This window comes from Trichosurus vulpecula, chromosome 7, assembly GCF_011100635.1.
Source record: "Trichosurus vulpecula isolate mTriVul1 chromosome 7, mTriVul1.pri, whole genome shotgun sequence".
NCBI classification, from domain to species: Eukaryota; Metazoa; Chordata; class Mammalia; order Diprotodontia; family Phalangeridae; genus Trichosurus; species Trichosurus vulpecula.
In genome coordinates, this window is record NC_050579.1 from 123,329,372 (window position 1) to 123,347,010 (window position 17,639).

General features: G+C 37.9%; 1 protein-coding gene across 1 annotated transcript in view; it reads left to right on the forward strand.

Moving 5' to 3' along the window:
* Positions 1-17,639, forward strand: part of MAP3K5 (mitogen-activated protein kinase kinase kinase 5) — a 201,214-nt gene that overhangs the window by 173,564 nt on the left and 10,011 nt on the right. The window contains exon 25 of the mRNA XM_036767595.1: positions 15,094-15,337. Coding sequence (XP_036623490.1) covers positions 15,094-15,337 — 244 coding nt within the window. The remainder of the gene's footprint in view (positions 1-15,093; positions 15,338-17,639) is intronic.

A 17,639-nucleotide genomic window follows, 5' to 3' on the forward strand; every position in this document is an offset into this window, starting at 1 on the left:
ATAAGCCTTCCCCCATGTAGAACAGATTATATGTCCTCTGTCCAAGAACAAGGCCAGCAAGATTTAAAGTCAATCAAACTGATGTCAGCAAAGACTGACCACAAGTAGAATGATTTCTTTCAGCCGCTGCATCTCAAAAATGCCACCTAGCCGGGTATGAAGACGTTGCCACTGCATCAGTTGAGAATATCCACGCCAACAGAAACACATATCCTTGATACACGGCAATCCGAGTTGATATAGAATCAAAACAAGACCACAGCACCAAAAATTGGGTGGTTTTAAGTTCTGTTACAGCTACTGCTGGTCACTGTGTGTTTAATACAGATGTAATGATTGTTGTTGACAGTCCAGAAGGTTGAAATTACAGAAACAATCAAAGGCACCTTTCTTTTTTCTCCTCTTGAGGTCAAGATAAAGAATTGAAAATGATCAGTCATTGCAGTAACAGAGAAGTGGGAGATTGGAGCAAGTTCCACTTGTCACTTTCCTGAAGGTGCTAGTGATGGCTTGGGGACAGTTAAATTACATCTTCTGCCTTCTTTCTTTCCCACTCCAATCAGGCTGAACATGGGCAGGATTTTTAAATGTCCATTGAATTAGCAATTTCTCTTTCAGAGAATGGGATTCTCAAATAGTCCAGCTAGGCAGCTAGCAATAGCTTTGTTCCTACCCTCCCTGTTTTCTGCACCCCTCCACCCCCAGCATTCCCTTGAGCTATGGAGAGAAAAATTTCCAAATGAAGCGAATACTTTGCATTTCCAGAGTACTGCCTCCATGTCTTCCATTGTTGGGATCCAGAAACATTTGGGGGCAAAGGTATGATAACCAATACTTCCAGTCTGTGTTTCCCAGCATTCACTTCCTGATCCGTATGCCCACATCTGCAAAAAACAAAATTATAGCTGCTTTATGCCTCCTCACAAGTTTCAAACTGAGAAAAAATAAGCATAGAAATATATCCCTGCAAATTATTAAAGAATTCATAGACCCACCTTTTATAGCCATCATTCTGAAGCCTCTAGAGCTGGTGTATTCTACTGCTATAAGATGAAATAAAATAATGGATTTGCCAGATCAAAAGGGAGCATTCATATAACTCAAAAGGCATATTTAGTACTGGCAGAAAGGATAACAATATGATACTGTTTTTGTAAAGTAGCCTCTTTAAATCTTCTTCTTATGCCCAGAAAGTAAACATGTAGGAGAAACATGTAGGACTTGCCCAGGGTCACACAGCTACTAAATGCTTGAGGTGGGATTTGAACTCAGGTCTTCTTGAGTCTCCTAAGTCCATCGTTCTATACCTTATTCCAAGCTATCCCATTTGAATTTAAATTAAAATGTTGAAAAATATATACATATGTGTATGTGTGTATATATACGAGTTATATATGTATTATATATATACAAATTTAGGTATCTGTATATAAATTTGTATATATACGTACACATATATGTGTGTGTGTATTTTTTTAGCTTCATATTGCTCCACTAATTCATGTCCTTTAGAAAGGACACAAAGCATATTCCAGGCAACAGATTGTGTCTGCTTGCTAAGGACCAGCCTACCTAAGTACAGGGAGGCTCATTAGTGGGGTGACTGTCACTTATGAATTCTTTGATGGAAGCAACCAGGGAAACAAAATAAGATGATGATTGTTCCTGGGCAGCCTCCTGTTCTTTCTGGGGGAGGGTGACGGGAAGGGAGGCAGAGATGACTGAGGTCCATACCAGATTCCATTTTCCTTAGCTATTGCTACTCTAATCAGGAGATTCTTGTCTAGTGACCGTCGCATGGACGGACTACAGAACAAACTGAATTGCGTTGATCTTGACATTCTCTCTTGAAATGAAATCAGGAGACAAAGGAAGAAGGTTGAAGCCTAATGGATCATTGGCCCACAGGTTCTCCTTGCACAAGCACAAAAGGAAATGTCTGAGTTCATATTAGCTTGCCCCCAATGACAAGAAACACCATTTCATTGGCCACTTTATCATCTTGTATTGAGCTGCTTATCATGCTTTCACGTTCAGTGGCCTCATCATCTCCCATGGGTGTAGTTGTCCTCTCTGTACAAATCTATATAATCCTATTTTCATTCGTGAGCGTGAATCATGCATCTCTAAATACCTATTACATATTTCCAACTAACTGCCCCAAGGCATCTCAGACTCAAACCTGAATTCATCGTCTTTCCCCCAAAATTCACCCATTTACCCAACTTTCCTACTTCTATCAAGGCTCCCCACCATCCTTGCAGTAAGTTGGATTTGCAACTTTGTTGTTACCCTTGACTCTTCACTCTCCTTCAACCCCACACATCCCCAGAATTTCTAAATACTTTTGTTTCTATCTATGTAATGTCTCTGTCCTCCACATAGCCACCATCCTAGTTCACTCTCACATTGACTGTTACAATGACCTTTCTACTTGGTTTTCATGTCTCAAGTCTCTCCCTTTTCCAGCCTATCCTACCCAGAGCATCCAAAGTGATCCTCCTTAAATATACATCTAACCTTATCACTTCCCTACACAATAAATTCTGATGTCTCCCCTATTGCCTCTAGGATCTCCCCTGTTTTGCTTTTTAGAGTCTCCCAGCTGCTCTTCATGCTTTCAAACCGCTAGACTCAAAAGAACTAGCAGGTGTTGTTGCTAGTGATTTTTGACTGTGGAGAACAAGAAAGGTACCCTAGAATGGGAGAGGAGGAAATGCCCCAGTTTTCCAGGAAAAGATGACAATAGAGTCTGAAAACTAGCCATCGGTAACCTTGTCTTTGACTCCTGGCAAAATGCTAGGCTGTATTGTTAAAAGGATGTTTAGTGGATATCTAGCAAAGAAAAGTTGTGAGAAAGCCAGGAGCATTTAGAATGCCCACCTTTCCCTTCATGCCACACCCCCTTCCCCTGGTGATTTAGAGGGGGATATATACAAGAGTCCACAGAAAGATTTGCACTTTGTACCATTTCAGTAAGTAGTTGCTTAGATGAGATTACTGGTCCATCAAATTCTGAACTTGAAAGGATAGGAGCAAACGATTTCCATTCTGCTTTGGTAGAGATGAATGTTTTTTATTATTTTTCTCCATCTGCCAGATTTTTCAATTTAGCTCATAATTTTTTTTTACTTCATTTACTATTTACACAGTTTTGTGGGTTGATGAATATTGACTTCAAGAAGACACTTATAGTCCACAGAATTTTCTATAATCATGCCTAATTAAAGAGAAGTGGGTTGACAGTACCTTGTTAATATATTTGATATTAGCTGTATGATTGTCAAAAGAGATTCTTTTTAAAAGGAGTTAGATGTATTTGGATACTTCTACAAGGAACGTGATTTTAGAATTTTTTAGAATAACAATACAGTTATTTGACTGTATTCACCAATTTTCTCACGTGGAACACTGCTTCCCAATTTTGTTAGTTCTTTTTGCTATCTTTCTTTTTACCAACTTAAAAGTTTTCTGCATTCACTTGTACATCTAATTCCATCAGTTAATTTGACAGTAGAAAATGCTAGCATCTGCATTTCTGAGTGGCTCCCGTTCTTGGTTTAATATATTTTCCTATGTTTTCTGTTTTACCTCTTTAACATCTGTCTTCCAAGTAGCTACCACTCTAGTGCACTCTCACTTTGGCCACTGAAGTGACAGAAGGGGGGTGATTTTAGTTCTAAATCCAATGCTAAGTTCGTTGCATCGACCCAATGGAAGTAGATGAGAAAGAGGAAAATGGGGAAAGAGGGGTCCTCATTCTCCCTGCCACCACCTACTTACGGGTGGCAAGCAGAAAGGCAAGCATTTGTTGCCCTAATAGAAGCAAAACATGCAGGGTTTTACGGAAAGGGTGCTCTGTAAGGAAACCATTTCTCCTTCATCTGCAAAACTGACTAATGTGGTTTAAGGTCCCCTGGCAGCCTCTGCTGACTGTTGTGGCTGCTGTTTCAAAACAGGAAGGAGATATTGGAGTGGGAGCAATGCCTCTGAGAGGAATGAGGAGGAGAATGGTACTGAAAAAGATCTCTTTCTTGACTTTCTTCTTAAAATAGGAAAAATTTGGAAAGAATAACATGTGAACCATATAAACCTAGAAAGTTTGGGTCTACAACGTCAAATAAAAAAATCTCTGTAAGGATACAATAAAAAGATCATACAACTAAGACACAAAGAGTTCATTAAATGATCAGAGGAGGCATTTATATGGCGCCTTAAACTTTGAAAAGCAATTTACAAACTTTAATCTCGTTTGAGGCTCACAATAACTTTGTGAGGTAGGCAATAGGATTATTACTATCATCCTATTTTCACAACTGAGGCACAAAGAGGCTATGCCTTGCCCAGGGTCATATGGGTAATAAATGTGCAAGGCAGAATTTGAATCCAGTTCTCCTTGATTCCAAGTCTGCCACTCTGTCCAGTATTACACAGTGCCCCTTACTAAATGCTACAAACCTCCTTAAGGTTTCTTTACAAAGGGAATAAGATGTTATCGTGAATATCTAAAAATTCAAAGGAAGGAAACAACAGCAAAGTAAACTTAAGCGATTTAACGCTTCCGTCCTTCTAGAGAGAGCTCAACTAAGAAGCAAAATTCAAGCATTTTGGAAACAACTCAATGTTACAACTTCAATTCTCAAGGTGTTTTATAATTGAATATAAGACGATCAACGTTTAGGTTATAGTGAGATAGAAGGAGTATCTTTTGTTGTTGCTTAACTGTTTCACTCGTGTCTGACTCTGTGACCCCATTTGGAGTTTTCTTGGCAAAGATGCTGGAGTGGTTTGCCATTTCCTTCTCCAGCTCATTTTACAGATGAGGAAACTGAGGCTAATAGGGTTGGGTGACTTGCCCAGAAGGGCGATGGTGTTTATTCATGTCCAACTATTCCTGACCTCATTTGGGGTTTTCTTGGCAAAGATGCTGGAGTGGTTTGCCATTTCCCTCTCTAGCTCATTTGACAGATAAGGAAACTGAGGCAGACAGGGTGACGTGACTTGCCCAGGGTCACACCGCTAGTAAGCGTCTGAGGCCAGATTTGATCTCTTGTATATGGGTCAGCATTAAGTCACCCAAGACAGAAAACGATGCTTAGAATAAAGATTGTAAAGGAATTGGTTAAGTAAAAAGAGAGGGGAAAAAATGGGGATATTTTTGCTATAAATAGTAGAAGCTGGTTTTAGCTAGAAGGACTGGAATTTAAGAACAATGCAAAGGATAATGCTGTGAAAATTGACAGTGCATTTTTTAAAGCATAAAACAAAGAAAATATACACAGGATGAAAAATTTGTTTCAAAGTAAGATAATAATAAACATTTTTACATCAGTTGATGCCCTTGGTCCTTTGTATCTAACCACAGCACTGATTGTTACAATCTAAATCAAATTATGCATTGTCCCCCTGAACGTAGCACAACATGAAAAGTGACTGTCTCTTTCATTGAACTGCTAAAATTCACAGTGTATTAGCCTCTTCCCCCAAGCAGAGTGGGCAGCTAGGTGGCGCCGTGAAAAGAATGCTGGACCTGAAGTCAGAAAGAGTCATCCTCCTGAGTTCAAATCTGGCCTCAGACACTTAGTAGTTGTGTGACCCTTAACCCTGTTTGCCTCATTTTCTTCATCTATAAAATGAGCTGGAGAAGGACATGGCAAACCACTCCAGTATCTATGCCAGGAATACCCCAAATGGGGTCACGAAGAGTTGGACATGGTTGAAACAACTGAACAACAACAAAAGCAACCAATCAGTGTTATCAGAATTTAAGTAATTAGAAGCGTAATGTATACAGGGAAAATTACCCTAGTTCTGTTTGTCTGAAGGGAGATGCTACTTCTGGGGAAATCGTGCTACTTTGATTGTGTCATTTTCCCTTCCCCAAACCTGCTACGGCACCCATGTCCCTTCCATATTTGTTTTGAAGCAACATTGGCTTCCTAGCCCCAGTACACAACTCTGAACTGTCATGATGTTTTCTTCCTTATAATGTGCTTTCTGCTTTTCTCCACCAAGCCAAGATTTTCTCTTTTTTAACCTTATTTAAGAGCCCCTCCTCTAAGAATCTATCCTATTAATTCCTACCTGACTCCAAAATTACAAATTGACTCGACTTAACCCTCAGCACACCACCTTTATGTAATTCTGTAGTCATCTTATTTCTGTTGTTCCACATAGCTATATAGCTACTCAGCAATATTGATTTTCATTTGTTTATATGATTCTGCTTGAATGTCTGTCCTTCGATGTTCTGTCCATTTGTTCTTATGTCTTTAATTTGTAATTATCCAGGCTCCTTCTTTAGATTGTCATCTATTTGGTGGCAAGGACACTGCTTCTTATTTTTTTGGTATGCTTGATGCCTACTATAATGCTAAATACCCAATAAATTAGAAGAGCCCTCCTCCTCCCCAGTAGATTATAGTATTGCAGACAGAAGCTATTTTCTCTCGATTCTGCTCATTTTACCAAGATCATTTTATAGAAACTTCCCCAGTTTTCTCTGAAACTGTCCATTTTGACATTTCTTATTAAGCAAAAAATATTACATTACATTTGTTGTTGGGCGGCTAGGTGGCACAGTGGATAGAGTGCCATGTCTGCTGTCAGAACAACTCCTCTTCCTGAGTTCAAATCTGGCCTCAGACACTTACTAGCTGTGTGACCCTGGGCAAGTCACTTAACCCTGTTTGCCTCCATTCCTTATCTGTAAAATGAGCTAGAGAAGAAAAGGGCAAACCACTCCACTATCTTTACCAAGAAAACCCCAAATGGGGACACGAAAAGTTGGACATGACTGAAACGACTGAATAAAAACAAACAAAAATGGAGCAAAAATATTTCATAATTTATTTCATCATTTCACCAATGGGTGGGTACACCTTTAGTTTACAGTTTGAATATTCTGTGAAAAAAGCATCTATAAATACTTTTAAACATATGGGTACTGGGGCAGCTAGGTGGCGTAGTGAGTAGAGCACCAGCCCTGGAGTCAGGAAGACCTGAGTTCAAATCTGGCGTCAGATACTTGACACATTCACTAGCTGTGTGACCTTGGGCAAGTCACTTAACCCCAATTGCCTTGCCTTCCCCCTTCCAAAATAAAATAAAAAAATAAACATATGGGTGCTTTTCTTCTTTCTTTGATCTATTTGTAACATAAGCCTAGTGGTATTATCGCTTAGTAAATTCACACAGCTTAGTAAATTTTTGGACAGAATCCCAAATTACTTTCCAGATTGGCTGGGCCAATTCATAGCTCCACTAAGAGTGAATTAATACACTTTTTCCTAGAGTCCCTCCCGTATTTGTAATTTTTCTCTTTTTTTCATCGTTGCCATCTGATAAGTGTGAAGTAGAACTTCAGGATTATTTTAATTTGTATTCTCTAATTATTAGTGATTTAGAGTAGTTTCGCATACAGCTATTGAAAGCTTGTGTTTCTTCCTTTAAAAATTGCTTATTCACACCCTTCGGTATGTTCATGATCTTTTAGGGAATGGCTCTTCATTTTATAAAACTTAATCATTTCCTTACATGTTTTGGAAATGGGATCTTTATTAGATAAGCGATGCGAAATTGTATATTTTATGTTCTGTGATCCTCTCTTTCATTTGTTTGGTAATGAACTTTTCCCCTATCCATAGATCTGAAAGGTAATTTCTACCTTGTTCCTTTAATTTGCTTAGGATATTACTCCCATGTCGAGGTAATGTATCCATTTGGAGCATCATGTGATGCGAGATGTTGCTCTGTATTTAATTTCTGCCAAACTGCTTTCCAGTTTTCCCAGCGGACAAATAGTTAATCCTTACTCCAGTATCTGGGGTCTTTGGGTCTACTGAACACTTATTCTACTGTGTCTTTACGTTTGTTGAGTACCTAATCTTTTCCACTGATCAATCTCTCTATTTTTTAACCACTACCAAATTATTTTAATAATTGCTACTTTATATTAAAGTTTGAGATTTAGTATTGATAGGCTCCCTTCCTTCCCACTTTTTTTATTACCCTTGAGAGTCTTGATCTTTATCTCTCCCAAGTGAATGTCATTATTTTGTCTGACTCTATAAAGTAAAATTACTGAATAAGTAAATTAATTTAGGCACTATTGTTAGTTTTATTATATTGGCTTGACCTACTGATGAGTAATTAATATTTTTACAATTATTTATGTTTGTGTTTCTTCAAAGAGTACTTTATAATTGGTTTCTAATAGTTCCCAGACATTTCTTCTAGATAGGTTCCCAAATATTTTATATCCTTTCTAACTATTTTGAATGTAATTTCTCTTTCCAACTATTTTTGCTGGGTTTTATTGTGGATTTATTTTATGTCCTGCAGCTTTGCTGAATTTATTGTTTAATTTTGACTCTTAAAGGTTTTCTAAGTAAATTACCATGTCATTTGCAGGAATGATCATTTCGTTTCCCCTTTCCCTGTGCTCATTCCCTCAGTTTCCCTTTTTTCTTTTATTACTACAGCTAACATTTCTAGATTATGTTAAACAGTGGTGGTGAGCATCTTTGCCTCACCCGTGATCTCTTTGGAGAGGCCTCTTTTTTTCATTGCATATGTTGTTTGTTCTTGATTTTAGATAAATATTATCTATTATATTTTTTAAAAGTTTCATTTATTCTTAAATTTTCTAGTATCTTTACCAGAAAATTGTGTTGGATTTTGCCAAAAGACTTTTTGGCATCTATTGATCTGATCATGTATTTTTAAGTTATTTTTATTATTAACATGATTTGTTACATTTATAGCTTTCCTTATGTTGAACCAATCCTTCATGTTTGGTATAAATCCAAATTAGTAATAATATATAATTTTAAAATGTCACTGTAGCCTATTTTTTTCAACGCTTCATTTAAAAATTTTGCATTAATATCCTTTAAGGGTAGAGGCTGATGTTTTTTTCCTGCTTTGTCTCTTTCTGATTTAGGTATCAAGACCATATTTGTGTCATAGAAAAAAATATTGAAAGGTTTCTTTCTTTTCCTGTTATTGCAAACAGCTGATGTAATGTCAGAATTCATTGTTCTTTGAATGTTTGATAACATTCACTGGTGAATTCATCTGACTGGTTCTTTAGTTTTTGTTTATTTTGGAATTCATTTAAGGCTTATTCAGTCTTTTTATATTGGGTTAATTAAATATTGCATTATTTATTTCTGGGTATTTTCTATTTTTCCACAATGAGTTTCTAAAATACACGATCTTCCTCTTCCCTCCCAACAATGTGCCAACTTCTGAACTGCCTCGTTCCTCTGCATAAATGGCCTAAGAATAAAACATCCCAAGCTTGTAGTTCTGTATTGAAGACCAACATTTAATGTTTTCAACCCCCAGCTTTCTACCTTCTCTGTCTGCCCTCTCAACCTTGCCAGCTTTTTACCCTCATCCAAATAGTCTTTTGACCCCTCCATAGTCATTTGGTTTATCTTTCCCAGCTTCTCATTTTCTTGCCCAGCCCACATTCCATAGTAAGCCGTTCTAAGCACATGATGATCCTTCATCCCCCTTAACATTAAGCCCCACTTCTCTGTTCTACATTATAGAAATGCTCATTTTATTTGGTGTTTATTAAGTTCAGAATAATTTTTATTGGAACAATAACTGCTTTCACAGGCTGACTGAATGATGCTATCTGCAATCCTCATGCCAGTCATAGGGCTACCAAATGTGAGTAGGGAAAGTTCCAAAAGTGTGCCCACTGATTTCATTAAAAAACGAATGCTCGCCTCAACTGGGTGTGCACAGATGCTCAGAAATCTTTTTATTTATCTTGAATAGATTCCTTGATTTACTCCCTAAAGCAGTTGTTGCAACTTTTAACAGTTTTCTTAAGATCCCAACCCTATTCCCATTGCCCTCATTCTAGGCAGGTGATGTTGCCTTGGACTTTACTGAGGTCCCTCAGCAATGGGCTTCTCAACTTCCCTCTTCTTGACCTCAGCATTTCTCTCCATTTTCAGTCTCCTCTGTCTACTTCTGGTTATCTATGAGGGAGTAATGTTGCTTTTTCTTTTCAAAATTAAATCCTCTACCTGTTGACTTCCCCGCCTTCAATTATGTTCACTCCCGCTGTCTGTCTCTCTCTCTCTCTCGCTCTCTCTCTCTCTCTCTCTCTCTCTCTCTCTCGCTCTTTCTCTCCCACTCTCTCCCTCCTTCTTTTCCTCCCTCCCTCTCTCCCCCTTCTCCCTCTGTCCTAAAAAAATCTATCCATGGGACCCTTCTATACCCTTATGTTACCCTCCCATACTCTTCTTCCTTTCACCACTGAACTTTTTAAGAATAGCATATACTTATTACCCCTACTCTCTAGTTATTTATCTTCTTCCTTAGCCCCATGAACTCAGGCTACACACACACACACACACACACACACACACACACACACACACACACACTTTTGAAACTGTTTTTCCCCTTATTAAAATGTTTTATTGATACTTTTTTTCCTATTGCTGGCATTTCCTAATGAATGCATCTTCCTCCTCCACCTTTCCACTCTTTCTTATAACAAAGAACAGCCAACCAAAACAAAGCGGCATATTTGCCATATGTAAGCTGCATTGCCCAATCTATTATAAAGCATACACAAAAATTGGAATTTTTTAAAATGAGGTAATGATTAAATGGTATTTTTGAAAATATTATCATACCTTTTTTGCTTTCAAAAAAATGATAAGAATGTGATTGAACATGTGTCATTATTTTTGAAAATCTTGGCTTAACATTGTGTGATATAGGGGGTAAAAGGGCAGGTTCTGAATTCAGTTTATTTTAATCCATGGTTTTAATGGCTGGAATAGATGGAAAAGATAATGTTACAAGGATAGATAGCTCCAGATGGATGAAGCATATTGAGGGCAGCACTTGTTTAGTCATGGTACTCACTTTTCAACCCAACCCTGCAATGGATTTTATTGAAATTCAGCTAGCAAATTTTCATCTTCTGTGAAGTCAATGAGTTGTTTTGCAAACTAAACAAAAAAAAATGGACATTTTTATATTTTAACAAATTGTTCAAAATCTATAGATACCCTTTGGAAGATTTTTAAACAGAAATTTGGGGGGGGGGTTAAGTGTATAGACATGAGTTTTGGTAGCTGTCACATTTTCATAATTTTTGGCAACAAAATCACACAACAATGGAAACGTTTCTAAACCCCCTGGTCCAAGATGTTCTCTCCACAGCTTGAGTTTCTTTTTGAAAAGCAATTTCTTTCTCACTCATTGTTAGAAAGTTACACTTTACCTTGAAGGGACAGACTGTGTGTTTTAGTTTTTTAAAAATATCTTCTAAGTAGCATGCTACTGACAGCATTTTGTTACCATAGAAAAAGTCAACAGACTTGGAACACTAATCCTTTTTTTGTAAAAGAAAAATAAAAGCATAATTCATCTTGAAGCTCAACCATTCTTTTCAACAGTGGCACGAGATAATCAGGGAACCTCTGGATGGTCCAAGAGATTTTCATGATCACTACCCATTGAACATCCTGTCAGATCTGATTAAATCGTAAATGTTTTTATTTTATCATGGGGCTAATGAAGAACTAGTCATGGAGTAGGAAAAGTGTCAGCTCTGTCTTTTTCCTGTTGTTCATCTGTTTTCATGTTTAATATTATGTTTAATCTGCTTCTCTAAGTTCAAATCCAGCCTCAGACATTTACTAGCTGTGTGTTAAGTGACCAGGCAAGTCACTTAACTCTGTTTCCCTCAGTTTCCTCATCTGTAAAATGAGCTAGAAAAGGAAATGGCAAATCACTCTAGTATCCTTGCCAAGAAAACCCCAAAAGGGGTCATGAAGAGTCAGATAAGACTGAAATGAATCAACAACGATGTTTCTAATATTTTCTACCTGTACCCCAAGGTACCATCTTACACACCCCCTAAGATGTGTATACCCCACTTTGGAGATTGCTAGCCTAAACTATTTGTTTTATTCATCACAGCATTGCTAGATTATTCTTCCTAAAGCCTGGACCCTCCTAGGACACTCTTTAGTTCTAAAGCCTTTATTGTTTCCCATTGTTTATAGGATAAAGTACAAACTCCTTAGCAAGACATCTAAATCCTTAACAGGTGGACCCCAAAACTACCCTTCCAATCTTACCACCTACTGCTGCCTTCTGCCCATTACTTTATTCCAATCCCATTGGACTATTCATCACTTCCCTACTGTATCCTGCCCTTTTTTATCTTTGCTCACAGCAATTCATTCCCTCTTCTGGCATACCTTCCCGTCCCGGCAGCCCTGTCATCACCTCTCAGAATCCTTCCTGTTGTTGAAGGAAGGCCCCACTCAAATGCTACCTCTTTTACAAAGCCTTCCCTGCTCCCAAAGTTGGAACTCTTCTTCTTTGTACTTCCATAGCATTTTCTCTGCTCTCTTCACTCAAGCCCATATACTTTGGATTGGGCTTATTTGTGCTTTGTATCTTATCTTTGCTGCTGTGCTGCAGGTTCTTAAAGGGCAGAGATCATGTCTTCATCTGCACGCTTCTCAATAGTGTCTAGCTTAGTTGTTTGCTTATAGAGGTTATTCAAATCCTTGCTTAATGAAAGACTCTCCATGAAATAACATTAATTGGCCACATTTGCTATAAAATGACACCCCTTGGTATAATTTAAAGGGTTAGTTTAGTTACTAATGAGGGTTACTTTAGTTATAACCAGAATCTATTTAACGGGGCCCAGAATAGATGCAATACATTGCAAATTCACCTCCAGATTCAAGGAGACACAATCCAGATATCAGACTTAAAAAATGGACACTGATGTTCTGCTTCCTCCCCTTTCTTCCCTGCCTTTCCCCAGATCCCACCACCATTGGCTTAAGAATCCCTATCCCTGAACTCCTTTAAGCACCACAACCTGCTATCTTGGACTCTCCTCCTTTATCATTTCTTCCATTGGATCCTCCCCACTCCCAACCAAACCATAATAGCCAATACTGCTACATTCTGTCTCCTGCTACAATTTCTACATCGAACTTCCTTCCCCCACCCCACTTCCCACAGTTCTAGAACTTGAAGTACTCTCTCCTGTTTTTTTACTTGGGGGTGGGGGGAGGCAGTCAGAGTGTGGAGTAAGTGGGAATGGGATGTGGACCGGATGGAAGACTATGTTTCCACTGATATGGTAGGAGGAAAGATGTGTGATTGGTCCTTCCTAGACGTTAGATTGTACTTTCCCAAAGAGAATAGTATTAGAAATAATTACACTTTCCAGTACTGTTATAATTAATGATATTAATCTCCTTGCTTCCTGTCTCCCCGCTTTAATGCATTTTCCACACAGCTACCAGGTTTATTCCTGAAAGCCAGATCTAACCCCATCTCTCCATCACTCGAAAATCCTTCAATAACCTCCTTTTGGCTCATGTATAAAACACAAACATCTTAGCTTGGCATTTAAAGCCTTCCATAATTGGGCTCCCACCTTAGCTTTCCAGTCTTATTTCATAGTTCTCCTCTTCACACATTCAGCCTTACAGTCAAACTAAGCTATTCCCTGAAGTCATGCCAAGAATACTCTTCTCTCCTTAGCGACACCTCTAAGAAAGAATCCTTGCTTTCCTTCAGTATAAAGTTTAGGTATCTCTTACTATAGAATGTCTCTCCCACTTCTTCCAGTTATTGTTCTTTCTGTCATCAAGTTACCTCATATTTACTCTTCCGTCTACGTACTTTATTTATCCCACTCCCTGTGACGGCAACCCAGGATGGCTGGTAGTGCAGCTTCTTTTATCTGCTTTACTAGGAAGGATAACTGTTTCAGGGGTCAACAGTCTTCTTTAATTACATAAAATATGAACAGAGAAAATACAGAACAGAGAAATAAAGACCAACAGATAGGGCTCTACTGCCTGAATCAAAGCAAAACTGCCATATATACTTTTCATTTACCACTGGATCGAGAGAGCCTTTCCTCTGAGCAGTAGGACAGTTCTGAATATACAGCCACTCAGAGTTTTACCAGGGAATGACAAGATCCTTCTTGTAAGCGAGCCCCCAAAGCCAAAGCTCACCTCTCAGAATATATACTCTTTCACCTAATAGGCTCAGAGCCAAAACCCTTATGACTCAGTGCCTAATTAGAAATTAGCAAAAGGTGTGTATGCCTTCCTACAAGCAAGCAAGCTTTCCTTAATGGGCTCCACATGAGGTCTATTGATGGGAAGATCTTATTCCCCATTAGCCTTATACTCCCCCACCCCCAAGGAGAATGTTACCTCCTTGAAAGCAAGAACTGACCCATTTTTACTTGGTATTCTTTACTTGGTATGCTTAGTGTGACACCTTATACAACAAACTTAAATATTTGTTGCACTGAATTATTTATATCAGTGCATTTATTATCTCATTTGATCCTCACAAAAACCATGTGAGGTAGACAGAGCAGATATAGTCCCATTTTATAGATGAGGAAACTGAATTTCAAAGAAACTAAGTCATTTTTCCCAAGGTCACATAACTGGTAAATGGAGCAGTGCCTAGAATCTGGCTTCTGGTTAATTGTTGTGAATACATCATGTTTGCTGTTAAGTGGAATTTTGTGGGCTGACTTGGAAACCCAAGTGGTATTGATAACATTTTTTTATGGGTATATATGAGTTCCAAGTTCCACACGATAAGTTCTGCCACTAACTAGCTGTGTGATACTGGACAGCTCATTTGTGCTCTCTAGGCCTATTTTTTGTCATCTGTAAAATGACCATGTAATTCTTTTTTTTCCTAAATAATATTTTATTTTCCCCCAGTTATACGTAAAAACAATTTTTAACATTCATTGAGGTTTTTTTTAAGTTTTGAGTTCCAGATTTTCTCTCTTCCTCCTTCCCTTCCCTTCTCCCTCCTTGAAATGTTAAGCAATCTGATATAGGTTATATATGTGCAATCGTTTAAAACATTTCCATATTAGGCCCATGTGATTCTTAATGTCTCTTCCACTTCTGAAATTCTTCATCTCTGTGACTTTTGTATTGCAGAAACAAAGTGAATGTCAGTCACGTTATATCAGAATGTCAGGGTAGCATGCTGTATTTTGGTTAACGCTGTTGTTAATGCTCTCCCTCCTAGAGCTGAGGCCACATTTTAGTCTTGCTTCTGAAAGTGATACAGCTGATCAGGACGACCTGGATGTTGAAGATGACCATGACGAACAGCCTCCCACTCAAACAAATCGAAGACCTCAGGCAGTCATTGAAGATGCTGTGGCCACCTCTGGGGTGAGCACACTCAGTTCCACAGTATCTCATGATTCCCAGGGTGCTCACAGGTCTCTGAATGTCCAGCTTGGGAGAATGAAAATAGAAACAAATAGGTAAGTGTTCATTTTGTGAATCATGAGTGTTTCTCCTTTTTTAAAAAAAATTAGTTTTATGGACTCTTTTAAATTTTTTTTTATATCTCCCTCCTCCTTCCTCCTATAATTCAAGGAATTGAACCCTCCCTTTAAGAATGAAAAAGTTTAAAAAATTGATACATTGTTCATGTTTGATAACATTTACAACATTTTATCCTAATAGTCCCCTGCTTCTGCTGAAAGGAGGGAGGTATGTTTCATTATCTGTTCTCTGGGACCCTTATTGGTTTTTCACTTACCAGTTGGCTTCCTTTTAGTGACATTTTCATTTACATTGTTGTAGAAATTATGAATATCATTTTTGGTTCTATTTATTTCACCATGTATCCATTCATACATGTTTTCCCATGTTTCTCAGAATTCCTTGTATTTGTAATTTCTTGGTGCACAATAATAAATAATCCTTAATATTCATGTACTACAATTTTCAGCCATTACCCAATCTATGAGAACCTGTCTTGTTTCCAGGTTTTTACTACCACAGAAAGGTGCCACTATGAACACTAGAGTATATGTTAGAATTTTCTTTCTGTTTTGACCACCTCAGGATATAGGTCCAATAGTGAGATTGCTGGATCAAAGGATATGAATTGTTTAGTCACTTTTCTTGAACAATTCCAAATTGTTTTCTAGAATGGGTATGACCAGTTCACAGGAATGCTTACTTTGTATCAGTGTGCCTATCTTCCCACAGGCTCCCCAATATGGATTTTGCCATCTTTGCTTGGGTGTTTTTTGATTTTATAAAGTTGATTCTTTTTCCTGTCATAAACATTGAAAATCCAAATATAATTCAGTACTCTGTTTTTCATTTTAGTATGATTTCCAGCCTATTCTTTGCAAAATAACATTAATGGATACATGATTTCATCAGTTTAAGTCTCTTTTCCCCCAACAGAAATCACAAATCCTATGTGCCTTTTTGCCCTGTGTGATTTTTGTTCATGTTTCCCCATAGATTCTCTAAGGCAGATCAGTCCAGTGGCAGAAGACACCCTCTATTTGTACTTTTGCCGTCATTGGGACATCTTTATACTAAATAGAATGTCTTAGCTTAGCTAGTTTGGTTGAAAACCACTTTTTGCTCCCATCAACATAGATGTCAATTTGTCCTTTGGAGCTTTATCTCTAGGATTTCTAGAGCAACTCAGATGTAACATCTCATAGACTGCCTAGGAAACAGACTCCAGAGCATTATATTCCTTCTGACAGATAGTTAAACAAAGAACAGAAAGTACACATTCTTAAAAATCCATGGGTGGAAATATGAAGTCTTTCCAGGAAGAAAAAAAAGGAAAAGTTAATGCTGCTAAAGGATTTACTTTTGTTCTAATAAAAGTATGAACATTAGCAAATAGTTACTAAGTCAGATTCATTCGACCAAAAATACCAAATGTATTAAACTTAATGTGTCTTCGTGAGACCTTGGTAGCACAGAGACTGCATAATATGGGCGACTTAAACTGACTGTTAATATTTCCTCTTTTCCCCCTGCCTTTGGTATAGCACAAGGCCTAAATCTTCATAATTTATAGCTTCCTGTAATAACAAAGGATTGGCATATGGCTGTTGATATTAGAACTCTGGGGTTTCTTTTGTTTTTTAGCAAAGCAGGGGGGAAAATCATTCAACAGCCTGAGGGCTTTTTATAAAGGCTCAGACTTCACTACTAGGTTTATTATTAAGGAAAAAAGACCTGTATTATCTTATTACCACTTAGGAAAAATGTTCCATTCTTCTCTGGGTATTTCAGTAAAATTACTTTTCAGTAATTCATTTAGGCTTTAAAAAGTTAGTCTGAAAAATGTGAAACCCATTCCATATTTAGCAATATATCTTGGCTTCCCAAGGTTTTAAAAAAAATAAAATATCAGTCTTCTTTGGTTTGATGAGGAATTTTTCTTAGATAGTCTTGTTATGGAATGGGGGAGGGGAGAAGAGGAGGCATGACTTTCCATGCTGGAGTTCTCATTTCATACCCTGATACTTGAGTTCTTTATTTGCCAGAATCACAAATCTCAGGATAAGAGAACTTTGTTTTTGAAGCCACCCTTTGAGTCCAGCTTCACTCACCACCTCATACCTGACCATACTTTGAGTTCTTCACCCACTTGTGGAAATCCAGCACACACAGACAGGTTTGATGTGTGACATTTACTAGAAATGATAATATAACCTTTGCTTGAAAAGCTCTGCTTAGAAGGAATATGTTACCTCTTCAGGCAGGCAGCCTGTTCCATCAAGGGATAGCTCTAATTAT